The 19,623-nt window shown below is 48.0% G+C and overlaps 1 protein-coding gene across 1 annotated transcript in view; it reads right to left on the bottom strand.

Moving 5' to 3' along the window:
* LOC308687967 (uncharacterized protein) overlaps positions 1-19,623 on the bottom strand; it is a gene marked incomplete at its 5' end in the record, with an annotated part of 168,805 nt that overhangs the window by 91,310 nt on the left and 57,872 nt on the right. The window contains 6 exons of the mRNA XM_081360784.1: positions 1,145-1,285; positions 2,774-2,905; positions 2,994-3,134; positions 10,069-10,209; positions 12,120-12,251; positions 12,340-12,480. Of these exons, the coding sequence (XP_081216910.1) occupies positions 1,145-1,285; positions 2,774-2,905; positions 2,994-3,134; positions 10,069-10,209; positions 12,120-12,251; positions 12,340-12,480 (828 nt within the window). The remainder of the gene's footprint in view (positions 1-1,144; positions 1,286-2,773; positions 2,906-2,993; positions 3,135-10,068; positions 10,210-12,119; positions 12,252-12,339; positions 12,481-19,623) is intronic.

The raw sequence follows: 19,623 nt of genomic DNA, 5'->3' as shown, positions 1-19,623 counted from the left end.
GCGCCCGATGCAAATCTAAAATGGGTTGGTCTGAAGTAGCTTCATTATTCATAGGTGTGGTTTGGGCATAACGTGAAATAAACCAATCAGAGCGTCATCTCACATTCCCTTTACGAGCAGACGCGCTTGTTCCATGGCGGATTGCTGTTATAACTGCGGATTTGCCAGGCGCACGCCAGGAGCGGTTCACAGCCGAGGAGACCGACGTTCTCATCAGGGCCGTAAAACACAGAGAAGTGAAGCTGGTGGTTAAACAGGCGTATGATAATTTGGGTAAATGTGTAAGCTAGATTTATGCTTTTATAATAAACTATCTATCTATCTATCTATCTATCTATCTATCTATCTATCTATCTATCTATCATAATAATGTATGATTTGCAAAAATGAAAACTGCTGCTTCTGTGTAGATGAGAAAAGCAAAGTGTATGCGCGTTGTGCACACGCTACATTATGGCCAAGCATGCGCCCTTAAAATAGCATATGAATAACATGCGCAACGCATGTTTTTCCTGGTCAGTGGCGGAATTGTTTTCTAAACCTGCAAAATAGCATCAGGGAACGTTTGCGCCGGAGCACGCCTCCTCTTTGCGCTGAACCGCCCCCGGGAGCGCAAGTGCATTTGCTAGTTTACCGACGTGCGTCTGTAGAGGGAAAAGTCCGCTGTGCGCGGGTGCAAAATAGGAATGATACATGCGTCGGTGTACAAAGTCAATTGCGCTAGGTGCAAGATAGAGCCCCTCATGTTTCAAGTTTCATTCAATTATATGCTTAATTTATAAATGCATCACATAGATCTTGGATGGTTATAATCAGGGTCAGATATTAATCAGGGCTTGAACTAGGTAAAAAAAATCCTCTGTTTTTATCTGGCATCTAATAATTATCTAGGCTATGCATATTTAGTTATGGGTTTAAACACCATCACTGCAAACAAGATATGTTCTAAGAATATTTTCCATTAATTTGTAAAAATGTCATTTCTGAAAGTTCTCTGAAAGATCAAAACGTCCAGTTTTTTAAATGTTTTGAAAAAGGTTGAGGGGAACATTCCATTTGATCATTTTGCAGTTGGTATTAATCATAGTGTTTTAATCATAGTAGTCATAGTAATCATAGTTTATCAGATAAACCCCTCTCGTACCCACACACTGTCCGGTTGATGCTGTGAAATTGGGTGGATCTGATTTAAATCCTTTATCACAGGTGCAGTAGTAACTTCCATGTGTATTGAAACACTGAGCGTTTTCGCCACACGGACTCCGCTTCTCACACTCATCTTCATCTGTAAGAGAGGCAGGAATCAAAATCGAAACGTTGTTACAAAGTTTAATAACTACAGTTACACAAATTCCATCTTTTGAGTGACATACAGAGCATTAACTGTGTATTATGCACATTATGAAAAAGACATTGTATTAAAACACACAAGGTTCTCATTACCGACACAGGTCCTATTTTTTTATGTTTTGAATCCATCGCCACATATACTGCAGTCAGATTCACCCGTGTTCACTCTGAAGGAATCACTCACAATGGCTGTGCACTTGTAATGACACATCAAGGATGTTAAGAGGCTAAAAGCAGGTTTAAAACTTGCCCCATTGAAGTCAACAGGGTGCAAATTTTAAAAAGAGGATAACACGGTGTAGGCAACACCGATTTGTCGTTGTTCTCTGTATTGACAGCACTCCAAATGTACAAAAAAAAGAGCTCAATGTTAAAATTGACCGGAGTTCTCCTTTATTTATGATTGTAAGCTCGCACTCGATCAGCCCAAAGTCCGGCATCCGACCAGCGCGGAAGGTCTCTACGTGTTACTGTCTTTTCTCGTGGCAAAGTATTATTGATTAAATGAAATACATTTGGAAATGTATTCTCGCATTATTTCATTTGACTCCATAAATGAAAAGGTTTTAATGATATCTGTGGATCATTAAATGTGAGCGAATGTTTGACTATTCTTTTTAACTCTTTAATAAAAATAATGTCAAAGTCAGTTAGAATAATCAAATGAAACAATTTATTATGTCAGGTAAATGTATCATGCCAATTTCATTATCAATTCAAAGATAATCGATACAAAACATCAAATGCTCTGGAATAAAGAGAAGAGATGCGAACCCGACATTATACATAAAGCTGAGAATCTCACTGTCAGCCTCTCAGGCTAATCTGAGATACAGAAAGGCCACGATCTTCTCGTTGTATTTCAGTATATAGACAGAACTTCTTTCACATTGAAACATCTGCTAACAATGGGAATTTACATTCAGTGTTGACACCTTTTGGGGGGTAGGAGTCCATTTGTCTAGAGACCACCTTCCTTTGTGTGCCAGCTATCTCTAAACTCTTAAAAACCTTATTACCTTTTGTTTTACTTATTTGGAAATGAGACCTTTGTACCAGTCGCACTAATGGCAGGAAAAAAATATATAAATCATTGATTCTACTTTGTTATATTTAAAAATTTTCTTTCTATAAAAGCCTACTGATATATACGCATGAAAAAGTGAGGGTACACTTGAGATCATCACTGTTTTAGGCCAATATAATTCCTAAAAAAAAATGACCAAGGGAAAATTCTGACATTTCAAAAATTCTGACATTTCAAATGATACCAAACATGTATAATACTCGATGATAATTATCGTCATCAAACCATATGTATTTTGGGGTAATTTTCATGTGGTCTCAGCATGAAATTTCTGAAACTGAGGTTCTTTGGTTTGATTAACAGTAAATGGAAAGCAATACGAGTGAGGCCGCTCACCTTCACATGATGAGTCTAGTCTTGCATCACGATCAAATCCTTCAGGACACGTGCAGTTATAAGAGCCAACGGTGTTCACACACACCAGACCATCTGTGCATTCAGAGGTCTTCTCAAGACACTCATTGATATCTGTTGGGGAAACAGTTGGTATTAATCATAGTGTTTTAATCATAGTAGTCATAGTAATCATAGTTTATCAGATAAATCCCTCTCGTACCCACACACTGTCCAGTTGATGCTGTGAAATTGGGTGGATCTGATTTAAATCCTTTATCACAGGTGCAGTAGTAACTTCCATGTGTATTGAAACACTGAGCGTTTTCGCCACACAGACTCCGCGTCTCACACTCATCTTCATCTGTAAGAGAGGCAGGAATCAAAATCGAAATGTTGTTACAAAGTTTAATAACTACGGTTACACACATTCCCTCTTTTGAGTGACATACAGAGCATTAACTGTGTATTATGCACATTATGAAAAAGACATTGTATTAAAACACACAAGGTTCTCATTACCGACACAGGTCCTATTTTTTTATGTTTTGAATCCATCGCCACATATACTGCAGTCAGATTCACCCGTGTTCACTCTGAAGGAATCACTCACAATGGCTGTGCACTTGTAATGACACATCAAGGATGTTAAGAGGCTAAATCAGGTTTAAAACTTGCCCCATTGAAGTCAACAGGGTGCAAATTTTAAAAAGAGGATAACACGGTGTAGGCAACACCGATTTGTCGTTGTTCTCTGTATTGACAGCACTCCAAATGTACAAAAAAATGAGCTCAATGTTAAAATTGACCGGAGTTCTCCTTTAATATGATTGTAAGCTCGCACTCGATAAGCCCAAAGTCCGGCATCCGACCAGCGCGGAAGGTCTCTATGTGTTACTGTCTTTTCTCGTGGCAAAGTATTTTTGATTAAATGAAATACATTCATTCCATAAATGAAAAGGTTTTAATGATATCTGTGGATCATTAATTGTGAGCGAATGCTTGACTATTCTTTTTAACTCTTTAATGAAAATAATGTCAAAGTCAGTTAGAATAATCAAATGTAACAATTTATTATGTCAGGTAAATGTATCATGCCAATTTCATTATCAATTCAAAGATAATCGATACAAAACATCAAATGCTCTGGAATATAAAGAGAAGAGATGCGAACCCGACATTATACATGAAGCTGAGAATCTCACTGTCAGCCTCTCAGGCTAATCTGAGATACAGAAAGGCCACGATCTTCTCATTGTATTTCAGTATATAGACAGAACTTCTTTCACATGGAAACATCTGCTAACAATGGGAATTTACATTCAGTGTTGACACCTTTTGGGGGGTAGGAGACCATTTGTCTAGAGACCACCTTCCTTTGTGTGCCAGCTATCTCTAAACTCTTAAAAACCTTATTACCTTTTGTTTTACTTATTTGGAAATGAGACCTTTGTACCAGTCGCACTAATGGCAGGAAAAACTTTGTTATATTTAACATTTTTCTTTCTATAAAAGCCTACTGATATATACGCATGAAAAAGTGAGGGTACACTTGAGACATATGCTCAGAGAGGCTTACAGTGGAAATACACATGTGGGGGTCACCCAGAGGGGGAACCATGCACATGGAGGCACCTAGCCAAGCGCGAAAGCTGCCAGTGGCATAACTCTGGTGTTGACGTCGTCAGTGCTGGAGGAGACTCAGGGCTTATTAGGCTCACCTGAAGAGAATATCACACGTATCCCGTCCGTGGAGAAGAATGGCGAGCAAGCGAAGACACCTGAGCAGAATCTAGTACCAGCTAGTTGAAGCGAGTACATGAGAAGAAACTGGCTCCACTCGGAGATTATAGAATCTCGCGAATGTGTTAGGTGTCAGGTGTCGCCCAGCCTGCAGCTCTGCAGATGTCTGTTAGCGAGGCGCCATGCGCTAGAGCCCAAGAGGATGCCACACTCCAGGTGGAGTGGGCCGTCACACCAAGGGGGCACGGTCGACCTTGCTGCTGGTATGCCAAAGCAATGGCGTCCACTATCCAGTGGGACAACCATTGCTTGGAGAGAGCCTTTCCCTTCAGCTTCCCACCATAACAGACAAAGAACTGGTCTGAGGTCCTGAAACACTGCGTTCTGTCTACGTAAGCACGGAGGACGCGCACTGGACAGAGCAGTGCCAAGGCTGGGTCTGCCTCCTCCAAGGGCAGCGCTTGCAGGTTCACTACCTGGTCTCGAAAGGGTGTGGTAGGAACCTTGGGCACATATCCAGGCCGGGGTCTCAGGATCACGTGAGAGTTAGCCGGCCCGAATTCCAGGCACGCTTCCTCAACCGAAAATGCCTGAAGGTCCCCTACCCTCTTGATGGAGGCCAATGCAACCAGGAGCGCTGTCTTAATTGACAGAAACCTAAGCTCTACTGATTGCAGAGGCTCAAAGGGAGCACTCTGCAGGGCAGTTAAAACCACTGAGAGGTCCCAAGAGGGTACGAGGGGAGGACGAGGAGGATTCAGTCTCCTGGCTCCACTCAGGAACCTGATGATCAGGTCGTGCTTTCCCAGAGACTTACCATCAACTGCGTCGTGATGTGCGGCAATAGCGGCAACATACACTTTCAGGGAGGAGGGAGACAGCCTTCGCTCCAACCCTTCTTGCAGGAAGGAAAGCACGACACTGATCGGGCATTTCGAGGGTTCTTGATGTTTAGAAGAACACCAGTTGACGAAGAGGTTCCACTTCAATGCATAGGCATGTCTTGTGGACGATGCTCTAGCGGAAGTGATGGGAGCCACCACCGCTGGTGGTAGGGTACTCAAACCTGCCTCGTCCCGTCCAGGAGCCACACGTGGAGGTTCCAAAGATCGGGACGAGGGTGCCAAAGGGTGCCCCGTCCCTGAGAAAGCAGGTCCTTCCTCAGGGGAATTGGCCAGGGAGGTGCTGTCGCGAGAAGTACTAGTTCTGAGAACCAGTTCCAGTTGTGCCAATACGGGGCAACCAAAATGACCTGCCCCTCGTCCTCCCTGATCTTACGCAAAGTCTGGCAAGGAGGCTCACTGGGGGAAACGCATACTTGCGTAGGCCCCGCGGCCAGCTGTGCGCCAGTGCATCCGTGCCGAGCGTGCCCTCGGTCAGGGAATAATACAGGTCCCAGTGGGACGAGTCGTGGGAGGCAAACAGATCTACCTGTGCGTCCCCGAACTGATCCCAAATCAGCTGGACCGTCTGGGGATGGAGTCTCCATTCTCCAGCGAGAGGCCGAAGCCGAGACAGCTCGTCGGCCGCCTGGTTCAGGTCTCCCGGGATATAAATGGCTCGAAGCGACCTCAGATGCTTCTGACTCCATATGAGGAAGTGGCGAGCGAGTTGCGACATACGGCGGGAGTGTAGACCACCTTGATGGTTGATGTACGCTACTGTCGCGGTATTGTCTGATCGGACTAGTACGTGCTGACCCCTGAGCAGCGCACGGAAGCGGTGCAGGGCGAGTCGTGTCTACAGCCAACAACTTGAGGCAATTGACATGCCAAAGGCGCTGGGGTCCTGTCCAGGAGCCCGCGGCAGCATGTCCATTGCACATGGCGCCCCAGCCCGTGGTGGAGGCATCTGTTGATACAACAACATGCCGGGAAACTCGTTCTAAGGGCACTCCGGCCCGTAGAAAACTGAGGTTCGTCCACGGGGTGAAGGTCTGACGGCAGGCTGGAGTCACTGGGACTTGGAGCGTGCCGTGTTGCCATGCCCACCTCGGGACTCGATCGCGAAGCCAAAGCTGAAGCGGTCTCATATGAAGCAATCTGAGCAGCGTTACTGCGGCTGCGGATGCCATATGCCCCAGGAGCCTCTGAAATAGTTTCAGTGGAACCACAATCTTGTTCTCGAATTGGCGAAGACAAGTCAGCAGTAGCTGCGAGCACCTGGCGACCGAGTCGATCTCCATACCGAGAAAAGAGATCCTCTGCACGGGGCAGAGTTTGCTCTTCTCCCAGTTGACCCGAAGGCCCAGACGAGCAAAGTGCTGTAGCACTAGGTCCCTGTGTTCGCAAACCTGATCTCGAGAGTGAGCTAGGATCAGCCAGTCGTCGAGATAGTTCAGGATGCGAACCCCGTGTTCCCGGAGGGGAACAAGGGCTGCCTCGACGACCTTCGTAAAGACGCGAGGAGACAGGGCTAGCCCGAATGGGAGAACCGCGTACTGGTATGCCCGCCCCTCGAAAGCAAACCGTAGGAACGGTCTGTGTCGAGGTAAAATGGAGACATGGAAGTAGGCGTCCTTCAGGTTGATCGCTGCAAACCAATCCTGCGGCCGCACGCACTGGAGGATGCATTTGGCCGTGAGCATCTTGAACGGCAGCCTGTGAAGGGAGCGGTTCAAGATGCGCAGGTCGAGGATTGGCCGTAACCCACCGGATGTCTTCGGTACAATGAAGTAAGGGCTGTAGAAGCCGGACATCATTTCGGCTGGAGGGACAATCTCGATCGCACCCTTCGCCAGTAGGGTGTTGACCTCCGCTCTCATGACAGGGGCATTGCCACCGACCATAGTGAAGCGGACTCCCCTGAAGCGGGGAGGAGACCACGCGAACTGAATCGCGTAGCCGAGCCTGATGGTTCTCGCGACCCAGTGGGACAGTCTTGGAAGCTCTAGCCAGGCCTCCAGAAAGTGCCGTCGGTGGTGCAGCGAGGCGGAATGACCGGCCTAGGCGAGGGTGGCATAGCGGCCCTGTGCGGGTGCACGGTCATTAGCTGCGTCCTGCCAGAGGAGGCCAGGGGAGGACCAGCGTCCCACGGGGACGTGCTCTGGCAGGGGTCTGGCGACAGAGGGGGATGAGAGGAGCGTGGCCCGTGGGCGGTGCGTGCTGTCATCCGAGAACTCTGTGACAGAGGGGGACGATAGTGGCGGGACCCGTGGGCGGTGCGCACTATGGTCCGAGAACTCTGTGTGCTCAGGATTGGGGGAATCAGTTCTTTCTTTAACCACATTAGGGTACTGCTGGTCGTTGGACGAGCAGCGGGGAGTGGAGAACAAAAGATTCTCTCTTGTGGAGTGGCCCTGCTACCATCTCCTGTAAAAAACTGACTGCCAATCCTGAGCAGCCCGTCTCAGGGGCACCGCTTAGCCTGGCGTTTAGCGGGGCGCGGGGCCGGAGAGGGCTATGGCGCCTTCCTGCGGCTTCCTCTACGACACGGCCCAGGTGGAGGCTGCTGCTGGGGCCGTGCGGGAGGGGCGGGAGCCACAGGAGGGCGCCCTCGGCGGCGAGCAGGCTGAGGATTCTGTGCCGACGGCTGGGTGGAGGCAGCAGCGGGCCGTCGGGGCAGAATGAGCTTTATCGCCTCTGTCTGCTTCTGAGCAGTCGAGAACTGTTGGGTCGCACCCAAAAACCAATCGTCCAGCCGCGAGCGCACTGGGTCGGGTAGTGGACAAGTTGGCGGTTTGTTCCACACCGTTACCCTCAGGTCACCCCGGCCACCAGCCGAAGTACAGCCTCCCGGGGAGACCGTAGATCGGGGTGTGGGTGGGGGGATTCATTGAGTCTCGACCGAAGCGCGGAGATGGTCATGTTCCCACAGTGAGAACATGAATCATCCACAAACGCTGCTTTAACGTGATCAATGCCCAAACACACAAAGCAGCGATTGTGCCCATCAGAATTAGACACATTGCGACCGCAACCAGAAGTGCACGGGCGAGGCATCTTTAAAAAGACGTGCCGCGTGCAAGCTCTTTTCTGAGAGGAAAAACTCTGCGGATGTTGAAGTGGCCAGGGAGAAACACACTATCTGTCAGATCACTGATCAGATCAGCAGGGTAATGTGCACTCGCTGGAATCGCCATCACACCAACACCGGAGAGTTCGCTCGTCTCGAAGATGAAGAGATAAAGAGTAACTCAGGATTCAGGCTTCTATGTGGAGTGAAGAATAGCTCTCGGCTCCGAAGCGAAAACATATCTGCATGTTGCCGGCGTACTTCCTTATATACCCCCAGAGGGGGGCGGACCTACGCTATGCAAATTCCGCAGACCCATGGCATTTCATTGCCATTGGCTCGTTTTATATACTCGAAGGTGATAGGCTTTCTAAGCGAAACCCCATTAGTCGTCATCCGACGTAACTCGGAGTGACCACGAAAGGGAACACAAGTATCAAGTGCGAAACGCAAGTAACTTTGTGGGCGGGTCTCGCAAATCTAAAATGGGTTGGTCTGAAGTAGCTTCATTATTCATAGGTGTGGTTTGGGCATAACGTGAAATAAACCAATCAGAGCGTCATCTCACATTCCCTTTACGAGCAGACGCGCTTGTTCCATGGCGGATTGCTGTTATAACTGCGGATTTGCCAGGCGCACGCCAGGAGCGGTTCACAGCCGAGGAGACTGACGTTCTCATCAGGGTCGTAAAACACAGAGAAGTGAAGCTGGTGGTTAAACAGGCGTATGATAATTTAGGTAAATGTGTAAGCTAGATTTATGCTTTTATAAGAAACTATCTATCTATCTATCTATCTATCTATCTATCTATCTATCTATCGTAATAATGTATGATTTGCAAAAATGAAAACTGCTGCTTCTGTGTAGATGAGAAAAGCAAAGTGTATGCGCGTTGTGCACACGCTACATTATGGCCAAGCATGCGCCCTTAAAACAGCATATGAATAACATGCGCAAAGCATGTTTTTCCTGGTCAGTGGCGGAATTGTTTTCTAAACCTGCAAAATAGAATCAGGGAACATTTGCGCCGCAACACGCCTCCTCTTTACGCTGAACCACCCCCGGGAGCGCAAGTGCATTTGCTAGTTTACCGACGTGCGTCTGTGGAGGGAAAAGTCCGATGTGCGCGGGTGCAAAATAGGAATGATACATGCGTCGGTGTACAAAGTCAATTGCGCTGGGTGCAAGATAGAGCCCCTCATGTTTCAAGTTTCATTCAATTATATGCTTAATTTATAAATGCATCACATAGATCTTGGATGGTTATAATCAGGGTCAGATATTAATCAGGGCTTGAACTAGGTAAAAAAAATCCTCTGTTTTTATCTGACATCTAATAATTATCTAGGCTATGCATATTTAGTTATGGGTTTAAACACCATCACTGCAAACAAGATATGTTCTAAGAATATTTTCCATTAATTTGTAAAAATGTCATTTCTGAAAGTTCTCTGAAAGATCAAAACGTCCAGTTTTTTAAATGTTTTGAAAAAGGTTGAGGGGAACATTCCATTTGATCATTTTGCAGTTGGTATTAATCATAGTGTTTTAATCATAGTAGTCATAGTAATCATAGTTTATCAGATAAACCCCTCTCGTACCCACACACTGTCCGGTTGATGCTGTGAAATTGGGTGGATCTGATTTAAATCCTTTATCACAGGTGCAGTAGTAACTTCCATGTGTATTGAAACACTGAGCGCTTTCGCCACACGGACTCCGCGTCTCACACTCATCTTCATCTGTAAGAGAGGCAGGAATCAAAATCGAAACGTTGTTACAAAGTTTAATAACTACGGTTACACAAATTCCCTCTTTTGAGTGACATACAGAGCATTAACTGTGTATTATGCACATTATGAAAAAGACATTGTATTAAAACACACAAGGTTCTCATTACCGACACAGGTTCTATTTTTTTATGTTTTGAATCCATCGCCACATATACTGCAGTCAGATTCACCCGTGTTCACTCTGAAGGAATCACTCACATTGGCTGTGCACTTGTAATGACACATCAAGGATGTTAAGAGGCTAAAAGCAGGTTTAAAACTTGCCCCATTGAAGTCAACAGGGTGCAAATTTTAAAAAGAGGATAACACGGTGTAGGCAACACCGATTTGTCGTTGTTCTCTGTATTGACAGCACTCCAAATTTACAGAAAAATGTGCTCAATGTTAAAATTGACCGGAGTTCTCCTTTAATATGATTGTAAGCTCGCACTCGATCAGCCCAAAGTCCGGTATCCGACCAGCGCGGAAGGTCTCTATGTGTTACTGTCTTTTCTCGTGGCAAAGTATTTTTGATTAAATGAAATACATTTGGAAATATATTCTCGCATTATTTCATCTGACTCCATAAATGAAAAGGTTTTAATGATGTCTGTGGATCATTAAATGTCAAGTCAAGTCAAGTCAAGTATATTTGTATAGCGCTTTTCACAATACAGATTGTATCAAAGCAGCTTCACAGTATTAAATTAAAATAATACAACAAGGTTTGTTTCTAGTGGAATTTATTGATTGATAAAATCAAATTAAATATCCCCAGAATATCCCCAACTGAGCAAGCCAAAGGCAACAGTGGCAAGGAACCGAAAAACTCCATCAAGTGACCTAATGGTGTCCTAAAACTCCATCAGGTGACCCAATGGAGGAAAAAAAACCTTGGGAGAACCCAGGCTCAGTCGGGGGCCAGTTCTCCTCTGGCGTTTATTAACTAGAGGCCGGATTGTAATTTGAACTGTAAGATTAAAAATATTATATGAATGCCTGGCTGAAGAGATGCGACTTTAATCTAGTTTTAAACTAGATTCGCTCAAATGTGAGCGAATGTTTGACTATTCTTTTGAACTCTTTAATGAAAATAATGTCAAAGTCAGTTAGAATAATCAAATGTAACAATTTATTATGTCAGGTAAATGTATCATGCCAATTTCATTATCAATTCAAAGATAATCGATACAAAACATCAAATGCTCTGGAATAAAGAGAAGAGATGCGAACCCGACATTATACATAAAGCTGAGAATCTCACTGTCAGCCTCTCAGGCTAATCTGAGATACAGAAAGGCCACGGTCTTCTCGTTGTATTTCAGTATATAGACAGAACTTCTTTCACATGGAAACATCTGCTAACAATGGGAATTTACATTCAGTGTTGACACCTTTTGGGGGGTAGGAGACCATTTGTCTAGAGTCCACCTTCCTTTGTGTGCCAGCTATCTCTAAACTCTTAAAAACCTTATTACCTTTTGTTTTACTTATTTGGAAATGGGACCTTTGTATCAGTCGCACTAATGGCAGAAAAAAATATATAAATCATTGATTCTACTTTGTTATATTTAAAAAATTTCTTTCTATAAAAGCCTACTGATATATACGCATGAAAAAGTGAGGGTACACTTGAGATCATCACTGTTTTAGGCCTATATAATTCCTAAAAAAAATGACCATTGGAAAATTCAGACATTTCAAAAATTCAGGCATTTCAAATGATACCAAAAATGTATAAAACTCGATGATAATTATCGTCATCAAACCATATGTATTTTTGGGTAATTTTCATGTGGTCTCAGCATGAAATTTCTGAAACTGAAGTTCTTTGGTTTGATTAACAGTAAATGGAAAGCAATACGAGTGCGGCCGCTCACCTTCACATGATGAGTTTAGTCTTGCATCACGATCAAATCCTTCAGGACACGTGCAGTTATAAGAGCCAACGGTGTTCACACACACCAGACCATCTGTGCATTCAGAGGTCTTCTCAAGACACTCATTGATATCTGTTGGGGAAACAGTTGGTATTAATCATAGTGTTTTAATCATAGTAGTCATAGTAATCATAGTTTATCAGATAAACCCCTCTCGTACCCACACACTGTACGGTTGATGCTGTGAAATTGGGTGGATCTGATTTAAATCCTTTATCACAGGTGCAGTAGTAACTTCCATGTGTATTGAAACACTGAGCGTTTTCGCCACACGGACTCCGCGTCTCACACTCATCTTCATCTGTAAGAGAGGCAGGAATCAAAATCAAAACGTTGTTACAAAGTTTAATAACTACGGTTACACAAATTCCCTCTTTTGAGTGACATACAGAGCATTGACTGTGTATTATGCACATTATGAAAAAGACATTGTATTAAAACACACAAGGTTCTCATTACCGACACAGGTCTTATTTTTTAATGTTTTGAATCCATCGCCACATATACTGCAGTCAGATTGACCCGTGTTCACTCTGAAGGAATCACTCACAATGGCTGTGCACTTGTAATGACACATCAAGGATGTTAAGAGGCTAAAAGCAGGTTTAAAACTTGCCCCATTGAAGTCAACAGGGTGCAAATTTTAAAAAGAGGATAACACGATGTAGGCAACACCGATTTGTCGTTGTTCTCTGTATTGACAGCACTCCAAATTTACAAAAAAAATGAGCTCAATGTTAAAATTGACCGGAGTTCTCCTTTAATATGATTGTAAGCTCGCACTCGATAAGCCCAAAGTCCGGCATCCGACCAGCGCGGAAGGTCTCTTCTTTTCTCGTAGCAAAGTATTTTTGATTAAATGAAATACATTTGGAAATGTATTCTCGCATTATTTCATCTGACTCCATAAATGAAAAGGTTTTAATGATATCTGTGGATCATTAATTGTGAGTGAATGTTTGACTATTCTTTTTAACTCTTTAATGAAAATAATGTCAGTTAGAATAATTAAATGTAACAATTTATTATGTCAGGTAAATGTATCATGCCAATTTCATTATCAATTCAAAGATAATCGATACAAAACATCAAATGCTCTGGAATATAAAGAGAAGAGATGCGAACCCGACATTATACATGAAGCTGAAAAATCTCACTGTCAGCCTCTCAGGCTAATCTGAGATACAGAAAGGCCACGATCTTCACGTTGTATTTCAGTATATAGACAGAACTTCTTTCACATTGAAACATCTGCTAACAATGGGAATTTACATTCAGTGTTGACACCTTTTGGGGGGTAGGAGTCCATTTGTCTAGAGACCACCTTCCTTTGTGTGCCAGCTATCTCTAAACTCTTAAAAACCTTATTACCTTTTGTTTTACTTATTTGGAAATGAGACCTTTGTACCAGTCGCACTAATGGCAGGAAAAACTTTGTTATATTTAAAAATTTTCTTTCTATAAAAGCCTACTGATATATACGCATGAAAAGGTGAGACACATGCTCTTGAGACACATGCTCAGAGAGGCTTACAGTGGAAATACATATGTGGGGGTCGCCCAGAGGGGGAACCATGCACATGGAGGCACCTAGCCAAGCGCGAAAGCTGCCAGTGGCATAACTCTGGCGTTGACGTCGTCAGTGCTTGAGGAGACTCAGGGCTTATTAGGCCCACCTGAAGAGAATATCGCACGTATCCCGTCCGAGGAGAAGAATGGCGAGCAAGCGAAGACACCTGAGCAGAATCTAGTACCGGCTAGTTGAAGCGAGTACATGAGAAGAAACTGGCTCCACTCGGAGATTATAGAATCTCGCGAATGTGTTAGGTGTCGCCCAGCCTGCAGCTCTGCAGATGTCTGTTAGCGAGGCGCCATGCGCTAGAGCCCAAGAGGATGCCACACTCCGGGTGGAGTGGGCCGTCACACCAAGGGGGCACGGTCGACCTTGCTGCTGGTATGCCAAAGCAATGGCATCCACTATCCAGTGGGACAACCATTGCTTGGAGAGAGCCTTTCCATTCAGCTTCCCACCATAACAGACAAAGAGCTGGTCTGAGGTCATGAAACACTGCGTTCTGTCTACGTAAGCATGGAGGGCGCGCACTGGACAGAGCAGTGCCAAGGCTGGGTCTGCCTCCTCCAAGGGCAGCGCTTGCAGGTTCACTACCTGGTCTCGAAAGGGTGTGGTAGGAACCTTGGGCACATATCCAGGCCGGGGTCTCAGGAGCACGTGAGAGTTAGCCGGCCCGAATTCCAGGCACGCTTCCTCAACCGAAAATGCCTGCAGGTCCCCTACCCTCTTGATGGAGGCCAATGCAACCAGGAGCGCTGTCTTAATTGACAGAAACCTAAGCTCTACTGATTGCAGAGGCTCAAAGGGAGCACTCTGCAGGGCAGTTAAAACCACTGAGAGGTCCCAAGAGGGTACGAGGGGAGGACGAGGAGGATTCAGTCTCCTCGCTCCCCTCAGGAACCTGATGATCAGGTTGTGCTTTCCCAGAGACTTACCATCAACTGCGTCATGATGTGCGGCAATAGCGGCAACATACACTTTCAGGGTGGAGGGAGACAGCCTTCGCTCCAACCCTTCTTGCAGGAAGGAAAGCACGACACTGATCGGGCATTTCGATGGTTCTTGATGTTTAGAAGAACACCAGTTGACGAAGAGGTTCCACTTCAACGCATAGGCATGTCTTGTGGACGATGCTCTAGCGGAAGTGATGGGAGCCACCACCGCTGGTGGTAGGGTACTCAAACCTGCCTCGTTCCGTCCAGGAGCCACACGTGGAGGTTCCAAAGATCGGGACGAGGGTGCCAAAGGGTGCCCCGTCCCTGAGAAAGCAGGTCCTTCCTCAGGGGAATTGGCCAGGGAGGTGCTGTCGCGAGAAGTACTAGTTCTGAGAACCAGGTCCAGTTGTGCCAATACGGGGCAACCAAAATGACCTGCCCCTCGTCCTCCCTGATCTTGCGCAAAGTCTGCGCAAGGAGGCTCACTGGGGGAAACACATACTTGCGTAGGCCCCGCGGCCAGCTGTGCGCCAGTGCATCCGTGCCGAGCGTGCCCTCGGTCAGGGAATAATACAGGTCCCAGTGGGACGAGTCGTGGGAGGCAAACAGATCTACCTGTGCATCCCCGAACTGATCCCAAATCAGCTGGACCATCTGGGGATGGAGTCTCCATTCTCCAGCGAGAGGCCGAAGCCGAGACAGCTCGCCGGCCGCCTGGTTCAGGTCTCCTGGGATATAAATGGCTCGAAGCGACCTCAGATGCTTCTGACTCCATATGAGGAAGTGGCGAGCGAGTTGCGACATACGGCGGGAGTGTAGACCACCTTGATGGTTGATGTACGCTACTGTCGCGGTATTGTCTGATCGGACTAGTACGTGCTGACCCCTGAGCAGCGCACGGAAGCGGTGCAGGGCGAGTCGTACAGCCAGCAACTTGAGGCAATTGACATGCCAAAGGCGGTGGGGGGTCCTTTCCAGTAGCCCGCAGCAGCATGTCCATTGCACATGGCTCCCCAGCCCGTGGTGGAGGCATCTGTTGATACAACAACATGCCGGGAAACTCGTTCTAAGGGCACTCCGGCCCGTAGAAAACTGAGGTTCGTCCACGGGGTGAAGGTCTGACGGCAGGCTGGAGTCACTGGGACTTGGAGCGTGCCGTGTTGCCATGCCCACCTCGGGACTCGATTGCGAAGCCAAAGCTGAAGCGGTCTCATATGAAGCAATCTGAGCGGCGTTACTGCGGCTGCGGATGCCATATGCCCCAGGAGCCTCTGAAATAGTTTCAGTGGAACCACACTCTTGTCCTCGAATTGGCGAAGACAAGTCAGCAGTGACTGCGCACGCGTGTTCGTAAGCTGTGAGCACATGGCGACCGAGTCGATCTCCATACCGAGAAAAGAGATCCTCTGCACGGGGCAGAGTTTGCTCTTCTCCCAGTTGACCCGAAGGCCCAGACGAGCTAAGTGTTGGAGCACTAGGTCCCTGTGTTCGCAAACCTGATCTCGAGAGTGAGCTAGGATCAGCCAGTCGTCGAGATAGTTCAGGATGCGAACCCCGTGTTCCCGGAGGGGAACAAGGGCTGCCTCGACGACCTTCGTAAAGACGCGAGGAGACAGGGCTAGCCCGAATGGGAGAACCGCGTACTGGTATGCCCGCCCCTCGAACGCAAACCGTAGGAACGGTCTGTGTCGAGGTAAAATGGAGACATGAAAGTAGGCCGTCCTTCAGGTCGATCGCTGCAAACCAATCCTGCGGCCGCACGCACTGGAGGATGCATTTGGCCGTGAGCATCTTGAACGGCAGCCTGTGAAGGGAGCGGTTCAAGATGCACAGGTCGAGGATTGGCCGTAACCCACCGGATGTCTTCGGTACAATGAAGTAAGGGCTGTAGAAGCCGGACCTCATTTCGGCTGGAGGGACAATCTCGATCGCACCCTTCGCCAGTAGGGTGTCGACCTCCGCTGTCATGACAGGGGCATTGCCACCGACCATAGTGAAGCGGACTCCCCTGAAGCGGGGAGGAGACCGCGCAAACTGAATCGCGTAGCCGAGCCTGATGGTTCTCGCGACCCACCGGGACAGTCTGGGAAGCTCTAGCCAGGCCTCCAGAAAGTACACCAGCGGGGTCATACGAACCACAGACGTACCGTCGGTGGTGCAGCGAGGCGGAATGACCGGCCCAGGCGAGGGTGGCATAGCGGCCCTGTGTGGGGGCACGGTCATTAGCCGCGTCCTGCCAGAGGAGGCCAGGGGAGGACCAGCGTCCCACGGGGGCGTGCTCTGGCAGAGGTCTGGCGACAGAGGGGGATGAGAGGAGCGTGGCCCGTGGGCTGCGCATGCTGTCATCCGAGAACTCTGTGACAGAGGGGGACGATAGTGGCGGGACCCGTGGGCGGCGCGCACTATGGTCCGAGAGCTCTGTGTGCTCAGGATTGGGGGAATCAGTTCTTTATTTAACCACATTAGGGTACTGCTCGTCGTTGGACGAGCAGCGGGGAGTGGAGAACAAAAGATTCTCCCCCGGCCCTCCACCGGGGGAAGGAGTGGCCCTGCTACCATCTCCTGTAAAAAACTGACTGCCAATCCTGAGCAGCCCGTCTCAGGGGCGCCGCTTAGTCTGGCGTTTAGCCGGCCGCGGGGCCGGAGAGGGCTGTGGCGCCTTCCTGCGGCTTCCTCCACGACGCGGCCCGGGTGGAGGCTGCTGCTGGGGCCGTGCGGGAGGGGCGGGAGCCGCAGGAGGGCGCCCTCGGCGGCGAGCAGGCTGAGGATTCTGTGCCGACGGCTGGGTGGAGGCAGCAGCGGGCCGTCGGGGCAGAATGTGCTTTATCGCCTCAGTCTGATTCTGAGCGGTCGAGAACTGTTGGGCAAAGTCCTCGACCACACCGCCGAAGAGGCCGGCCTGGGATATGGGGGTGTCGAGCAGACGAATCAGCCAGGTTCAACCACATGTGTCTCTCCTGGACCACAGCTGTGGACATCACCTGACCCAGGGAGCGTGCGGTCACCTTCGTCGCTCGGAGAGCAAGGTCGGTGGCGGCACGCAGCTCATCAAAGAGCCCTGGGTCAGCCCTGCCCTCGTGCATGTCCCTGAGCATCTGGGCCTGATAGACCTGCAAGATGGGCATGCAGAGAGGCAGCTGCCTGTCCCGCCGCTCTGTAAGACTTCGCCACCAGGGTAGACGAAAATCTACAGGCTTTGGACGGGTGCTTAGGGTCGCCCCGAGAGGAAGCGCTTGACGGACACAGCTGCATCGCGACAGAACGCTCCACCGGGGGAACCCCAGTGTACCCACAAGCAGCAGCTCTATCGAGGGGTGGGAAGGCGGAGAAGGTCGACGAACGATCGCGGGAAGACAATGGTGTCTTCCAGGACCGCGTGACCTCCTCATGCACATCCGGGAAGAAAGGTATTGGGGTTGGACGCCGACGGGGATCGGACCAGCGGACCAGTTTCCGTAGAGGGACCAGTGGTCTCAGTCTGGACACTCGCGGGTACCAGTGCTGGAGAGGGGGGTGTGGACCGTGGACGAGTCGGCGGTTTGTTCCACACCGTTACCCTCAGGTCACCCCGGCCACCAGCCGAAGTACAGCCTCCCGGGGAGACCGTAGATCGGGGTGTGGGTGGGGGGACTCTCGCTCGAGTGAGCTCATTGAGTCTCGACCGAAGCGCGGAGATAGTCATGTTCCCACAGTGAGAACATGAATCATCCACAAACGCGGCTTTAGCGTGATCAATGCCCAAACACACAAAGAAGTGATTGTGCCCATCAGAATTAGACACAATGCGACCGCAACCAGAAGTGCACGGGCGAGGCATCTTTAAAAAGACGTGCCGCGTGCAAGCTCTTTTGTGAGAGGAAAAACTCTGCGGATGTTGAAGTGGCCAGGGAGAAACACAATATCTGTCAGATCACTGATCAGATCAGCAGGGTAATGTGCACTCGCTGGAATCGCCATCACACCAACACCGGAGAGTTCGCTCGTCTCGAAGATGAAGAGATAAAGAGTAACTCAGGATTCAGGCTTCTATGTGGAGAGAAGAATAGCTCTCGGCTCCGAAGCGAAAACATATCTGCATGTTTCCGGCGTACTTCCTTATATACCCCCAGAGGGGGGCAGACCTACGCTATGCAAATTCCGCAGACCCATGGTATTTCATTGCCATTGGCTCGTTTTATATACTCGAAGGTGATAGGCTTTCTAAGCGAAACCCCATCCGTCGTCATCCGACGTAACTCGGAGTGACCACGAAAGGGAACACAAGTATCAAGTGCGAAACGCAAGTAACTTTGTGGGCGGGTTTCGGGTGCTGTTGCTATTATACCGACAGGATAAATGACTCTTGCGCCCGATGCAAATCTAAAATGGGTTGGTCTGAAGTAGCTTCATTATTCATACGTGTGGTTTGGGCATAACGTGAAATAAACCAATCAGAGCGTCATCTCACATTCCCTTTACGAGCAGACGCGCTTGTTCCATGGTGGATTTGCCAGGCGCACGCCAGGAGCGGTTCACAGCCGAGGAGACTGACGTTCTCATCAGGGCCGTAAAACACAGAGAAGTGAAGCTGGTGGTTAAACAGGCGTATGATAATTTGGGTAAATGTGTAAGCTAGATTTATGCTTTTATAAGAAACTATCTATCTATCTATCTATCTATCTTTTGTAATAATGTATGATTTGCAAAAATGAAAACTGCTGATTCTATGTAGATGAGAAAAGCAAAGTGTATGCGCGTTGTGCACACGCTACATTATGGCCAAGCATGCGCCCTTAAAACAGCATATGAATAACAAGCGCAACGCATGTTTTTCCTGGTCAGTGGCGGAATTGTTTTCTAAACCTGCAAAATAGCATCAGGGAACGTTTGCGCCGGAACACGCCTCCTCTTTGCGCTGAACCGCCCCCGGGAGCGCAAGTGCATTTGCTAGTTTACC

This window comes from Scardinius erythrophthalmus (assembly GCF_964197995.2).
Source record: "Scardinius erythrophthalmus genome assembly, chromosome: 3".
Classification (NCBI taxonomy): Eukaryota; Metazoa; Chordata; class Actinopteri; order Cypriniformes; family Leuciscidae; genus Scardinius; species Scardinius erythrophthalmus.
Note: the sequence above shows the minus strand (reverse complement) of the source record. Positions and strands in the feature narration are given on the sequence as shown.